General features: G+C 41.7%; 1 protein-coding gene across 1 annotated transcript; it reads left to right on the top strand.

The window, feature by feature from the left end:
• Positions 1-8,202: 8,202 nt before the first annotated feature.
• Positions 8,203-12,384, top strand: LOC146960947 (receptor-type tyrosine-protein phosphatase U-like; the record flags this gene model as incomplete). The annotated part of the gene is made up of 4 exons (XM_085771913.1): positions 8,203-8,404; positions 10,000-10,102; positions 10,193-10,466; positions 12,330-12,384. Coding segments are annotated over 4 exons (615 nt in total), but the record flags the coding sequence as incomplete, so codon positions are not given.
• Between the last annotated feature and the right edge of the window lie 2,198 nt (positions 12,385-14,582).

Genomic DNA, 14,582 nt, shown 5'->3' with positions numbered 1-14,582 from the left:
ACGGTGTACATTTTAGGACATCCTCAGGATCAGACTTCAGTGTCAGACCTCAGATGAAAAGGTATATGGTCTGAGGAAAACCTCTGTCATACTCGCACCAAACTTCATCAGGTCTTCATCACTAAGCCTTCAGAGTTAGACTGAACGGCATCGCACGTTACGCCGTCATCTATAAGCTCTCAGAATCATTCTCAACGGCATCGCACGTTACGCCGTCATTTATAAGCTCTCAGAATCAGCCTGAACAGCATCGCACGTTACGCCGTCATTTATAAGCTCTCAGAATCAGCCTGAACGGCATCGCACGTTACGCCGTCATTTATAAGCTCTCAGAATCAGCCTGAACGGCATCGCACGTTACGCCGTCATTTATAAGCTCTCAGAATCAGCCTGAACGGCATCGCACGTTACGCCGTCATCTATAAGCTCTCAGAATCATCCTCAACGGCATCGCACGTTACGCCGTCATTTATAAACTCTCAGAATCATCCTCAACGTCATCGCACGTTACGCCGTCATTTATAAACTCTCAGAATCATTCTCAACGGCATCGCACGTTACGCCGTCATTTATAAACTCTCAGAATCAGCCTGAACGGCATCATGAAAAAATATGTCACAGTGTGTATCAGGACAACAGCTGATTCGCCAGCAACGACGCTGAAGTTCGCTTCCAACACACACACACACACACACACACACACACCACACACACACACACACACACACACACACACACACACACACACACACACACACACACACACACCTCGATTGCCTTCGTATTATCCTCGTCTTATTTTGAAAACCGGAAGTCATCTCGCTTGGTTCTAAACTAGCGCTAGCTTTGTCGGTGGACTCGGAGCATTCGCCGTAAGTTCTATGATACGGGCGCAGTTAAAATGTTTGTGCGGCTGGCTTGACTCCGCGAAGACGAACGACGGCTCATTTGACCGCAGTACATAGGCTAACAATAAATCATTGCAACAACTGAATGACTGGCCCCTTAGGGTTCACAGCATTCTCTGGCCATTTGTATCATTTTTGAGCTGCCTAAGTGAATTTCCCTTTAGTCTATCTATCAATCTAACTATCTATCTATCTATCTATCTGTCTATCTATCTATCTATCTATCTATCTATCTATCTCCATCCATCCATCCATCCACCGTTTGAATAAAAAATTAAACTGGAACAACAGTTATTTCAAAATATAAATTCTTTATTTGAAACTGCATCTTTTATATTCATGGATTGCAGTGACGTCACGTCGAAGTGACCCCTAATACATCCATGAGTGACCCATACATGTGTATGGAAGTGACCGCTGCCGTATTTGTGTCCAATTTGACACTTCTCATCATGAGAGCATGCAAACCGCAGGATGGAAATGACAGTTTCTTGACAAAATGACAGGGTTTTTCATAGGCTACATCCTGTCTCGGTTTATTTCTCCATAATAGACAAACTCTATATTATCCCAAGTAGGACACGATTCATGAGTGAATTAATTTCATCCCATCGCAGTTATCTGATGGTGAGAGAACTTTTACATTTTTTCTCAATTGCTTTGGTGCTTTTTTCACATCACTCTTAACATTTGCACAACAGTTAGTGCATTTCTCAAAACAATTATTACCAACTGCAAAACCTAAGTGGACAACCTGCAAAAGCGCATCACTTGGTACACTTGCTCAAAATGGATAGTCCATCCCTCAAAGCAAGTAATTATGTCAGTGAAACTGTCAGTGTCGTCAAAATGAGAAGTCCTGACATCATCGTTTTTTGAAGAAGACAGTCAAATGGCTTTGTCATGTTTTCATTATGGCACTTTATTCTCTATGTGTTTTTCAATCCAAAAAAAGATACTACCTGAAAATACTCAAGACAGCACCATACACTATACAGCCATGTGAAGTAGGTCTACAGTTACACATTAGGCTACTGGATGTAGTGGAGCTACTGAATGTTTCAAATTTTTACTGCATGCTCTTTGCAATTCTTATTTGTTCACAGCATTGTGCAAAGAGTAGGATTTTCATCTTTTAGGGAAATCTTTACTGTGTTTGCTGTAATACTAGCTACAGTAGGCTACAGTAAATCTGTTCTCTTGTGAAGCTGTAAGTCTAAATGTAAATCTAAAATATGATTGTCCCACTGTGGCTTACAGGACACAATGAGCAGTGCAGATTGTTTAGTGCTGAATTACCGTCCAATGCTATAGCTACCTGTTCTTCCTTATTGCAGATGAATAGTAATTTAATTTGCAGTGTTTCTCCCAACATTTACAATGAGTTTGACAGATTTTGAAAACTAGTTCAACAATTTTCTATGTAATGACTCAAGCAATGAAATGAGGACTATTAGCCTAGTTTTTTAGGGAAAGACTATTCAGCGTTCAAAAGTATAGTTCATTTTGACTGATGTTACACACTACTCCACTCCGTGTTTATTAACACAGCAATCTGAAAAACAAAACAACAGACACTTAATTGTGACTTGTAACATTTGTTGCCAAAGTAGCGCTGGACTTCCCTCATATCCTACTGGTTGCTACGACAACGGGGCAGCCCGGCAGCAGCAACAAGAGCGACCATGTAACGTTTAGTACAATACGACACAACCAACACGATCCAACCGTCACGAAACAACCATGTAAACAACACAAACAACAGCGACTATGTCAGCACGTAAAGACGATACATTTACAACGTCGAGATATTGACGACATACCAACAACATACAACAACGCCCCGCCAAATGCAGCCACCGAACTCTCACTAACTATAACATTTCTAACACATAGTAAACACAACGAACAACACCGCGATTGAAGAGAAAATACAGAAAACAGAGAAAACATCTAGACATGGGTGCTTGTGTGGACTAACGTTAGACTCATCTGAAAAAAAAAACAACAACAGGCACTTAATTGTGGCTTGTAACATTAAGTTGCCAAAGTAGCGCTAGACTTCCCTCATATCCTACTGGTTGCTACGACAACGGGGGCCCACAGCAACCACCCATGGTTACCATGCGCCATCTACTGACGTAAGGTGGTAAACCAGGTCTGTCATTCCACACAAATACTGCAATCTATTAAAGGGATAGTTCAACATTTTGGCAAATTGGCCCATTGCCATAATCGCTATATGGCAAAACCGCTGAACGCAACGCGCATCAGCGGTTTTGTATGAATTTACCTCGAAAACGGCTCCGTTTCGTATCGTTCCGTCATTATCTCATAGCGTGGTGGTTGTGCAGGTCACAACTTGTCTACAAAAGCGCTGTGGAGTTTTGGATGTTGAATTTGATGAGTTTAATGAGGGAAACCAAGAAATTCCGTTAGCCTCCATAGCGTAGCTCTGAGCAGCCAGCTGCTGCGCTCCGCCGTACTGAAAATGGCTTACACCTACAATTAAAGGTAATGAACCTACTGCTATGACTATAGCGATTATGGCAATGGGCCAATTTGCCAAAATGTTGAACTATCCCTTTAAAAATGTTCAGGGTGCCACACTGACATGACATTAACAAATGATAATGTTATAAGAATTTAATGAAAGAAACTTGTCCAAAAGCATTTGCTATTTGTTCAGAGGAAGGAGGAACTGCTACTATGATGTGAACAAATGACTAGGCTACATGTTGTGGAGGTTGAACTAATAGTTATGAGAACTTTCATTCTGATCTGAGAATAGCACCAAAGCGATTGGGGAAAAACTGTAGCCTATAACACTTAGGACATTACAAATGGCTTCAATGACTTCTTTGTTTGTTCAGTTTAAGTCATACGTTTCAGAGGAAAAAGTTAATGTCATTAAAAAAAAGGGATTTAATGTGTTTAAATTTGTGTTTTTATGCTGTTTCATTGAAATAAGTTAGAAGTAGGCTACAAGCCAAATTACAGTACCGCCATCTACTGGCCGATTTTGGTGCAGCGGCTAGGATTTAATATTGAATGAAACCTTTATGCAGCAATCACAAATAATCTATCATTTTATTGTCATTGCAACAATTTCTCAACTTTCGCCACCAGGCCCCAGGGGGTTCCTGCACGTGTGTGCTGAAGGTGACAGGTTAACTTGACAGTACAGTAGTTCTGTTTGTTTATCATGTCAGTTTTGTGTGTTTGTTGGGATTAAGAACATAATTCCCTGGTGATAGGCATGCTGAAAAGAAAAAAAGAGAGAGAGACGCGCCTGGGTATTGCAGCTGTAAAAAAAAAAAAAAAAAAGAAGAAGAAAGAAAAGAAATATGATGTGTCGGAATGGCGGTACCAAAAAGTGTGGGATTACCGGCATGTCTAGATAGAGGGATGTCGATATAGTGGGATGTCTAAATAGAAACATAGCGGAGTAGCGGGATGTCTGAGTACCGGGCGGACCCCCCCTCGGTTTATACGTTGATATAGATGGATTATTTGTTTACCAACACGGCGGATTCGCGCTTCAGACTGCAGAAAGAATGGAGCTTAAACAACAGCGGTGACGAGGTGCTGACATAGCCAACAGCATTTTGCCAATATTTTAGAGACCCCCCCCCAAATTTCACAAATTATGTGTTCAGGGGATCTTAGACCCCCCTGGCCTCCCCGTAGTTCGCACTCTGCACACACACACACACACACACACACACACACAGACCCTCTCTTGTCACACTCGCGCCATCCAACCATGTCAGTCAGAAAATTCCACAATATCTCGGGCTGCGTAGGTCTGGACCATCCATCCCTACTGTTATGAGTGCTGGATTCTGATTTATTTTGCATTTGATGCGGCCTCTTTTAAGTTGCATGTTCTGTCACTGCTGCAAATTTCTATTAAACTGTGCGTAATCGCGCGTAATCCTCGCCGGTGAAACACTTCGTCCATTTATGGATAAATTAGTGGAAATTAGTTAGTAGCCAACATTAACTGAGAGTTATAATAATAATCATTAAAAAGACGACATCAACATACATACACAACATTACATATGTTGAAAATAGTGTACTGTAGGCTATGGCATTGTGTGTGCCTTACAGTTTTATCAATGAATCTACACTCACTAGCCTATATGTCGGCCCGCTTCAAAACTCATTCCTGTGTGTGTGTGTGTGTGTGTGTGTGTGTGTGTGTGTGTGTGTGTGTGTGTGTGTGTGTGGTGTGTGTGTGTGTGTGTGTGTGTGTGTGTTGTGTGTGTGTGTGTGTGTGTGTTGGAAGCGAACTTCAGCGTCGTTGCTGGCGAATCAGCTGCTGTCCTGATACACACTGTGACATATTTTTTCATGATGCCGTTCAGGCTGATTCTGAGAGTTTATAAATGACGGCGTAACGTGCGATGCCGTTGAGGATGATTCTGAGAGTTTATAAATGACGGCGTAACGTGCGATGCCGTTGAGGATGATTCTGAGAGTTTATAAATGACGGCGTAACGTGCGATGACGTTGAGGATGATTCTGAGAGTTTATAAATGACGGCGTAACGTGCGATGCCGTTCAGGCTGATTCTGAGAGCTTATAAATGACGGCGTAACGTGCGATGCCGTTGAGAATGATTCTGAGAGCTTATAAATGACGGCGTAACGTGCGATGCCGTTGAGAATGATTCTGAGAGTTTATAAATGACGGCGTAACGTGTGAGGCCGTTCAGGCTGATTCTGAGAGCTTATAAATGACGGCGTAACGTGCGATGCCGTTCAGGCTGATTCTGAGAGCTTATAAATGACGGCGTAACGTGCGATGCCGTTGAGAATGATTCTGAGAGCTTATAAATGACGGCGTAACGTGCGATGCCGTTCAGTCTAACTCTGAAGGCTTAGTGATGAAGACCTGATGAAGTTTGGTGCGAGTATGACAGAGGTTTTCCTCAGACCATATACCTTTTCATCTGAGGTCTGACACTGAAGTCTGATCCTGAGGATGTCCTAAAATGTACACCGTACTTCAGGCTTTTTGTAATTTGTCACCCCTCTGTAGTTGGCTAATGTCACCCTTTGCCTTTGGGGACCAATGTTTGTAAAACCCCATTAAATCACTATCTAACTATCTCAGCAGCTTAGGTTGGAGCAAATAAACATCCTAACACACTGTTAAATCCAATCCTTACCCTTGTTGTCAACAAACAACAAAAAGATTTTTTTTATAAACACTATTTTCAAGGTTTAAGGCCCTAACAATTTAATTTCCGATTTAAACTTAATAGAAATGAGGCTGAAATTAGAATTAAAAGATAAGCCTTGAGGCTCCTGATGGTTCCTCGCTGCCTGTTACTGATTGGACTGTCACTGATGTGGCTGAAATTTAAATTTTTCATCTGAAAGAAGAAAAAAAAATCATTAATTAATATATACTGTATATATACTGTATATATACAGTGTATATATATATATATATATATATATTAAGCTATTAGGATATTGAGTGCACAGAGAAGTTAAAATTTGAAGATGATGAAAACTGGGCAGACTTCATCTACTGAGGAAGATGGGTGATATTATATAAAGCCACAGAGGAGCTGCTATTTGTGTTATTTGTGAATTTGGGGTTTTCAGGAGAAGTTGGTCCAGTGTGTTCTGTGGTTTATTATTTTTTAATGTAACCCAAATTTAAAACCAAAAGCAGCACATAATCACCACATACACAAACACTCAAGACTATTTATAGCAGCACAAAGTTATATTTTGCTTTATAGTACTGAAATGCACTTATTTTATTGGTATTTTCATTCTCATTACAAAAGAAATACTTTCCCATTATTCCTATTCCTCTGTTGTGTCATTTATTTCATGTGCTGTTACTGGCATAATGCAGGCTTAGTCACCAAACTGCTCAGCTTTATATTCCTCGTCCTCACCCGATCCTTTAACACAGGGTGCGCTGTGAGGGAAATAAATAGCAGCAAGGTTGGTTTGTCTCATGACAACAGAGCCCTGTGTGATAACTCCCATGTATGTGTTGTGCTGTAGGCCCTCCACTCAGTGGATAATGGTTTTATATTGACTGTATATGCTCTGTCTGTTGTTAGGCATGAGTAGGCCTGCCTACCTATCCTCAAGCCTGATTTTCTTGGCCTCTCTTGCAATGTCGCCTCAAGGATATTATTAAATAGGATTTGTGGTTTGACATATAAAGTGGGGGCTGCACAGGATTTTTTTTTTTTTTTTTTACCCTGTAGTGTGTTGATCTCCCCCGACTGACAGAGAAAGCTTTATACCGAGCTGTAGAAATCCTCTTCATTTCTCTCAGATTAAACCATTGACCACTCTGCCTGAGCCCATCGACCGCCATGCTGTCCTGCAAGCCCTCCTCGCTGCTCTGTGCTCTGTCGGGCATCTTTTATGTCTGCCTTTGTAGAGGAAACACAGAGGTCCGCCTGTGTTTAGTCTCTGGTTGGCTCATAATTCTATCTTCACACTAAGGAGGCATGAGCAGGCATTAATCTCTTCTTATTATAATCAGGAAAGCCTTTGGTTTGGCTTGAGTGGTTTCTTCAGTGTCTCTGTGGTGTTGTACATGCATGTGTGTGGAAATACATGCATACAGTATGAAGCACACAGTGAATGTGTGCGCTCATTCCTTGAACGAAGTGGATCTCTAATGTACATCCTAATATGCGCACCCTCGTCTGATTGCAGTAAGGTCATCTCCTTAAGCTCTCCACTCTTTGAAAGAGTATAAGTGGAAATTCTTGTGAGAGTGCTAAGCAGGCAAGAGAAATCACCTCTTGAGGAAAAACCTTAAAAAAGATGACACTCATGCACAGCAATTTCTGTGTTAATAAGACTTAATAGAACTCATAAACACTTGGAAATATTGATTAAAACACTTGAATACACCTTTACTGAGAAGTGTCAGGAAATAATAGACAATAATTCACCACTCAGAACTTTTTGAAAAGCTTCAGGCATGACTTTGACTTCAAAGTGCCAGTGCCAATCAAGTCTTATTCATCTAAAACTATAAACCCATGAGCGATTCGCACACTGATAGCAAATTAATTTCTGAGTGAAGTGAATCATATCAATCAAACATTCTTGTTACTACTTATGACAGAGCCATTGATTCATCAGGTTATTGACCCCTGCTGATTAGCGTGAAACTCTAAAATTAATCTCTCACTTGAAATGTGTAACCAGCTACAATGACAAAACTAAAATCAGGACCGAGTTAAATGTGGCGCTCATGATCTGTCTTTTCTTTTCCTCTTTTCTCATCACAATAGATCAGTTACCAAAGTATTGAGTCGTCTGATCCAGGCATCAACGTCCCGGGACCAAGGAGAACCGTGTCAAAGCTGAAGAACGAGACTTACCACATGTTCTCCAACCTTCACCCTGGAACGACTTACCTAATCTCCGTGCGAGCCCGCACAGCCAAGGGCTTCGGCCAGACCGCCCTCACTGAAATCACCACTAACATCTCAGGTACGAGCGCTGACTGACTAACTGAGCGAAGAGCTAGAGTGAAAGCTACCGTAAAAAATCCCAAAACAGGGAACGGCAGCATCTCTGCTTTCTACGCCACCACTGATGCAGGTACAACTCTAGACTTCACCCGCTGCGTGCTATAATTAGGAATCTGGCTTTCCTCCTTTTTGACCTCAGTATTCTTCCTCTCTCGCAGAGGCAAATCAACTGCTCCCAGAGTATACAAGTTATTTTCTATTGCCTCTCTGAAATCGTGACACACTGTCATCTCTCAGTTCTCAAGACATAAATTAAGTCGTAGGAAACAGAAACACCACAACGGGGATACTGCTGTGTTATGTATAAAGAAAGATGCTGTACATTCTCGGGACCATAGTGTCACATTGGAGAGTCTCAGAGCTTATTAATGGTGATAGAAATCCAGCCTTGGTGTTTCTGTTTCCTTTTAATGATGCGTTTATGCTTGTTAAGGGATGGGATTACACCTCTTAGGAACACACAACGCAGCCACTCCCACCTTGTCATGCTCACACACTAACTCTCTCTCACTGTTTTGTGCCCTCTCTCTCTTCGCAGATCAGGCCGGTTTGTTTAATTATAGATTTAGCACACAATCACTGCTTACTGGCTGTATTTCAGACAGAACGCTGGCACAAAGCCAGACCACAGATAGAGTCCAAAAGTCTTTACAGATCATCTTCAACCTCCTCCACTGGCCCAAGGTGCAGAACATTCACTTACACTGAGCGTCTCTCAAATCTGCGCTGACAGCTAGCAAACACTGAACACCTTCAACAGCTTCTTCTGTCAACATCTCCGAGCAATACTCACCGCAGAGTATCCAGCTACACACACACACACTTCCTCACACACACGCGCTCGTGCATATTATGCATATGGACGTGCGGTCCGCCGTGGCTGATACACAATCATCCTTCAAACAGACTCTATCTGGCAGCGGGCAGCGGACTCTATTTTAGTTCTACAAACTGTAGCAGACCTTTAACGTCAACAAATGCACATGCAGTTTTCCATATACTCACCTTAATTGATGTCAGCTCCTTTCTGCTGAGGTATTAGCAAACCGCTTTTTAATATGATAATCATCGATTCCTCATGAATAGTTTGCTCTCCTTTCTCCCCACTAATTGACGACTGATATTAAAGAGAAGTGTGCTGCCACCTCTCCAGGGAGGAGCATGACTTTAGCCAAATACTTTCAAATGAGAAACCCATTCAATTTAGCCTTACTCCTCTGACTTTTAATTGGTGCTGTATCCAAGACAACTAGAAGGGATATTCAAACAGTGCGCTGAATATGAGGACATGGATATTGGGTATATTAGCACTGTTAGCCATTTATACGGAGGGAAGGGAGGGCTCTTTGCTGAAATTAAATGGTCAGTCCCTTTCATGAGGTGTTGAGGGGCTGAACACATTTATGCGGAACGAAGAAGAAGGGGAGACTGTGTTTAAACTGAATTAAAGTGGTCTAAAATAGGCCAGTGGGTGTGTGTGTGTGTGTGTATGTGCAAGTGCATTCATTATTTTTGACATGTAAACTCAAAATGTGTGTCTGTGTGTGTGCTCAGCTCCCACGTTTGATTACGGAGACATGCCGTCCCCCCTGAGTGAGACAGAAAGCACAATTACTGTCCTACTGCGCCCTGCTCAAGGCAGAGGGGCACCTGTCAGGTGAGGAAATGATCTCAGATGTATGTGTCAGATCATTTTTTGTATACCAAACACGGCTTATTAAAAGGTGCACATCTGCTCCATGTCCAGCACATACCAGGTGGTGGTTGAAGAAGAGACTGTGAAGAAAGTGAAGAGGGAGCTGGGCCTTCAGGAGTGTTTCCCTTTGCCTATGTCCCACGGCGAGGCCCAGGCCCGGGGCACGCCGCACTACTACACGGCCGAGCTGCCGCCCAGCAGTCTGCCGGAGGCCAGTCCGTTCACTGTGGGCGACAATCACACCTACAACGGCTACTGGAACAGCCCTTTGGATCCGCGGAAGAGCTACCTTGTCTACTTCCAAGCTATGAGCAACTTCAGAGGGGTGAGTGATTGTCAAGTGCCACCAGTGGTGCAGCAGATCTGCCAGCACTTGATCCTCCAGCTGCATGCATTAGTATTCAGAGTAATGCTCCGCCAGCAGTGAATGGTGTTAATGAATATCTGTATTTACTAATGCTGTGGTTGACGGTGTAGGGCAGTTTGCATTGTCTGGGCTCACAACCCTTGACAGGGTATTTTACCCTGTGAAAGGGATTGTTGGATGGAAATGTATTCAGCTGGCAGTGTAGCTACTGAGAAATTATGTATGTTTATATCCCACTCCTTTGATTCTATGCAAACAAAGGATGTCTGAAGCAGTGAATTACTTGCCTGCATTACTTTTAGCTAGCAGAGCCGTGATTAGCTGGAACTACTCAAAGTCAACAGCGTACTTCACTTCATCTGGCTTTCATTTTCTATCATTGTCCTACTCTATCCTGTTTCTTTCATTATCATCCTGATACCCTCCTCTCTTTTCTTATGCAGATAATCAGTTGAGTATCTCTGAAAATGCCCACCTAACAAAAAGCTTGTGAATCCCTGTGGTACACCTTTTAGCTAGGTAACAGTGTGTTATTCTACACTGTTGTGTTTCACCATTCTTGAGCATACAAAGCCCTCCGGTCATACCAGGAGGACGCCACATTACCTTTCCAAATTCCATTACAGGAAGAGCTGCTACCTGGGTGATGTAATTACTTAAGGATAATTGGGCACAGGTGCAGATGATCAGAGGTAGAAAGCTGCTGCTTTAATATTCACAGACTGTGGCAATGTGACTGAGAAATGTTGCCGTAGGTAACACAGCCCTCTGTGATCATCAGCTGGGAACAAATTCAGGCAAGCTGGGTTGGTGGTATGTCAGTGGCTGGTACTTTGCGGTCAAGTCACTTTCTTTTCTTTTCTTTTTTTTTTTTTCTTGTTTTTGCACCGGACGTCTCTGTATTCCAAAGTCCCATGAGCAGAGCTGGGTGGCTCATCCCCACCAGTGGCATCTTTTTCCAACCCAGTGGAGAAACACACGGGGGGAGTGCAGTGTGAGCACTTCATACAACTAGGCTACTAAGCATGGGATTAGATAGGGGAGGCCTGGCTTTACCGGCGGATGGGATTAGGTTTTGTTTTGCCTGGCGGGGGGCCAACATCCATGACCCACAATGAGTGGAGCACAGTGCCAGATCACACAGCCAGCACTGTCCCCCAGTCTTTCAAATACTGTCGCCTTTGCATGCAAATACAGTAGCAGTCAGAAATCTGTTGCAATCTGGGCAGCAGCCCTGTGTTGGTGCTGCAGGACTGAAACAATTCCCCTTGAAAGAGCAACAATGTGCTGGGAGGCAACTTAATTTTCACTTTTATTCAAATATGCAACATTTACAACTGAAAACACATAATTACAGACTCAGCTTGAATCTAGTGTCAATATCTCAGACACTATATGCCTTTTTGTATGCAAAGTCTTTCTTTTGGATTCATTGTTTCCTGTTTTTAACAACCAGATTTGTATTTTTTTTAATCAAGGGATTTTTTATTCCGATGTCAGCCAAAAAGTTAGTGATTTAACTCAGTCCAATCAGTGCTACAGTATACGGTTGAGAGGCAGCTTATTGCTGAGCAATATATATATATATATATATATATATATATAAACCATCACAGCAAGGCCAAGAAGACACACACACACAGCAAAGCAATGACAACATGCAGCAGAAAAAGCGCTAATTGCATAGAAAATGAAATAGAGGATCATAAAATAGCAGCAGTTAAACCAATAACAGACCAACAAATTATATGACACCAGTGCTTTCGCTCGCCTGTTGTTGATATTAGTAACATTATGGAGCTATTAGTTTTCTCTTTGCAGTCTTTTGACAGTGGTCACATCCACATGTTAATGTGAGAGTCCATTAAAACCAAAGCAGATGCTGAGGTTTGGCTCATGTGGTCTGTATGGACTAGAAATGCTCAACAATTGCTAAATGTGTTTTGTTTTGTCTTGTCTTGTTATTTCCCTTTGAATTTTATCCTCCCACTGATCCTGCATGTGCAATTGTGAAATTCAGGCCTTTTACGCTTTAGAAGTGTGCTGCTGGTGCTGTCACAAATTGTAGCCCAACAAAGACAGCGTTACCTGCCTAAATTTGATTTTCTTCAGGAGCGTAAATGCATTTGGAATATGCATGTACCATTGCATGTTTTTGTAGTAGCTTTTGGAATGTATACAAAAGAGGGAAAAATAATTATCGTATGTCTGCTGCTCATTTTAGAAGAAGAAAAAAAGTGTACCTGCTCTTGAACTAAAAGGGTCGCTGGCAGTGAAAGCAGCTCTCTCCCTCAGAATGAAACATCAGAAAACAGCCACATATTTACTCGGATAAAACAATTCCTGATAATCGTGTCTGCATATGGAACTGTTGATAAAGTTGTCATGTTTGGCAATCACTTGAAGTATTTGCTCCGTGAACACCTTATTATAATGTAAAGTGAATTGTCAGCCTGCTTATTTTATCATTTAATTGTACAGCATAATAAGTCAGGGTCTGTGTGGCCTGTTTAACTTTGTTTGTCTTTAATGTCTTTGTGGAGGAAGCAACATTGCACCTAATCCACGATAACAGCGACAGCAACGGGAATAATTTGAACAGTATATGGGACCCATAATATTTGGCATTTACCCATGCTAATTATCTGGAGGGTGGCTGTCAGGCCTCTCTAATTGCTTTGCTTGATCCATCTAAAGAGGTGCTTGAAAGACTGTGGATGGAGAGTGTAGTTTTGCAGGCCACAGCAAAACCATTTATAACATCCACACTTACATCCTCCAACTTTTTACACACTCATGCATATACAAACAAGCACTGTAAACCTTGAGTGTGTGCCGTGTGCCGTGTGCTGTGTTGCGTGTTGGCATTTATGTTTTTGTATTTAGAATTGCCAGGAAACACCAGCCCCTCTGGCGTGACTTGTACAGCACAGCAAGGCATGTGATGTTTGTCCCACAGTCTGCAACTTGCCAATTAACTCTTCTTGCTGAGCCGGCACTTATAATTTTTTATATATGCATGTGTGCATGTGAGTATTTATATGTGTATGACAAATACACAAGTATATGGAAAAGCTCCTAATGATTGAATGTGCAATTTTAAATGCTTCTCCATGAAGGGCACATGCTCAGATGAATCTGGTCTTTCTGATGCTTTTAATTCTCTCAATCTCTCAAAATGTTAAGTCACAAGTCAGCATTTCACAGGTTCAAAAATGGACCAGGGATGCACCAAAATGTATCATGCGAATAGCAGTGGTACTTCTTAACTTAAAGTACTGTTTGCCCACTTTCAAAATAGAAAAACACCAAAATATCTAACAAAAGGTCACAGCACGTAAAAGTTTTTGTTTAGTTTGGTGAGAATTTGCATTTGTTTAATGTGCGTGCCAAAATGCCAAGCACTAAAAATGGTGAACAAAGAACAGATCTGCAAAGTGAGCATGTAAGCGTGCTAATATTAGCATTTAGCTCAAAGCATAACTATGCCTACGTACCAATACCCTCAGAGCTGCTGACATGGCTCTAAACTCTTGTTGTCTTGTGGAAAATAAAAGATATTTGGAGTTCAGTACGTCTGATGTTTATGTACCGGCAGTGAAAAGAAAAGATGTTTTTTCACATTCTGAGCCAAATGGTATCAAAATGAAAACAACATTGTGCTACAGGGGGTGGAAGGGTGATTGCACTGCAGTGTTAACTGTGGTTATTTTTCATCAGTTGCATTAACCCTGGGCTGTAAATTGTATTCAGCTTATATGTCAATCATTAAAAATTATTGCATTCTCCTTAAAAGAGGGGCAAAATGTTAGATGTTGAGTAAATTGCATGTATCAAGATGTGCAAAACACCCATACAAAGAAATTCACTACTTGAGGCCGTTAACTGGACAGTATGGGCATGATTGTCAGATAAATATGTCGGTTTGTGTGTTTTTTCTCTTAGCACAGGCATATGAACAAAAAAAGACTAAATGAGACCAGTTTTGGTAAACATTATATCATTCAGTGAATCTCTGCCATTCATTTTTGTGGAAATAGAAAAATCTGATGTTTGTCTGCAGTTGGGTCTGCA

The sequence above is a fragment of the Trachurus japonicus genome, unplaced genomic scaffold, assembly GCF_045865225.1.
Source record: "Trachurus japonicus isolate A0001 unplaced genomic scaffold, Traja_1.0 AP029810.1".
NCBI classification, from domain to species: domain Eukaryota; kingdom Metazoa; phylum Chordata; class Actinopteri; order Carangiformes; family Carangidae; genus Trachurus; species Trachurus japonicus.
Note: the sequence above shows the minus strand (reverse complement) of the source record. Positions and strands in the feature narration are given on the sequence as shown.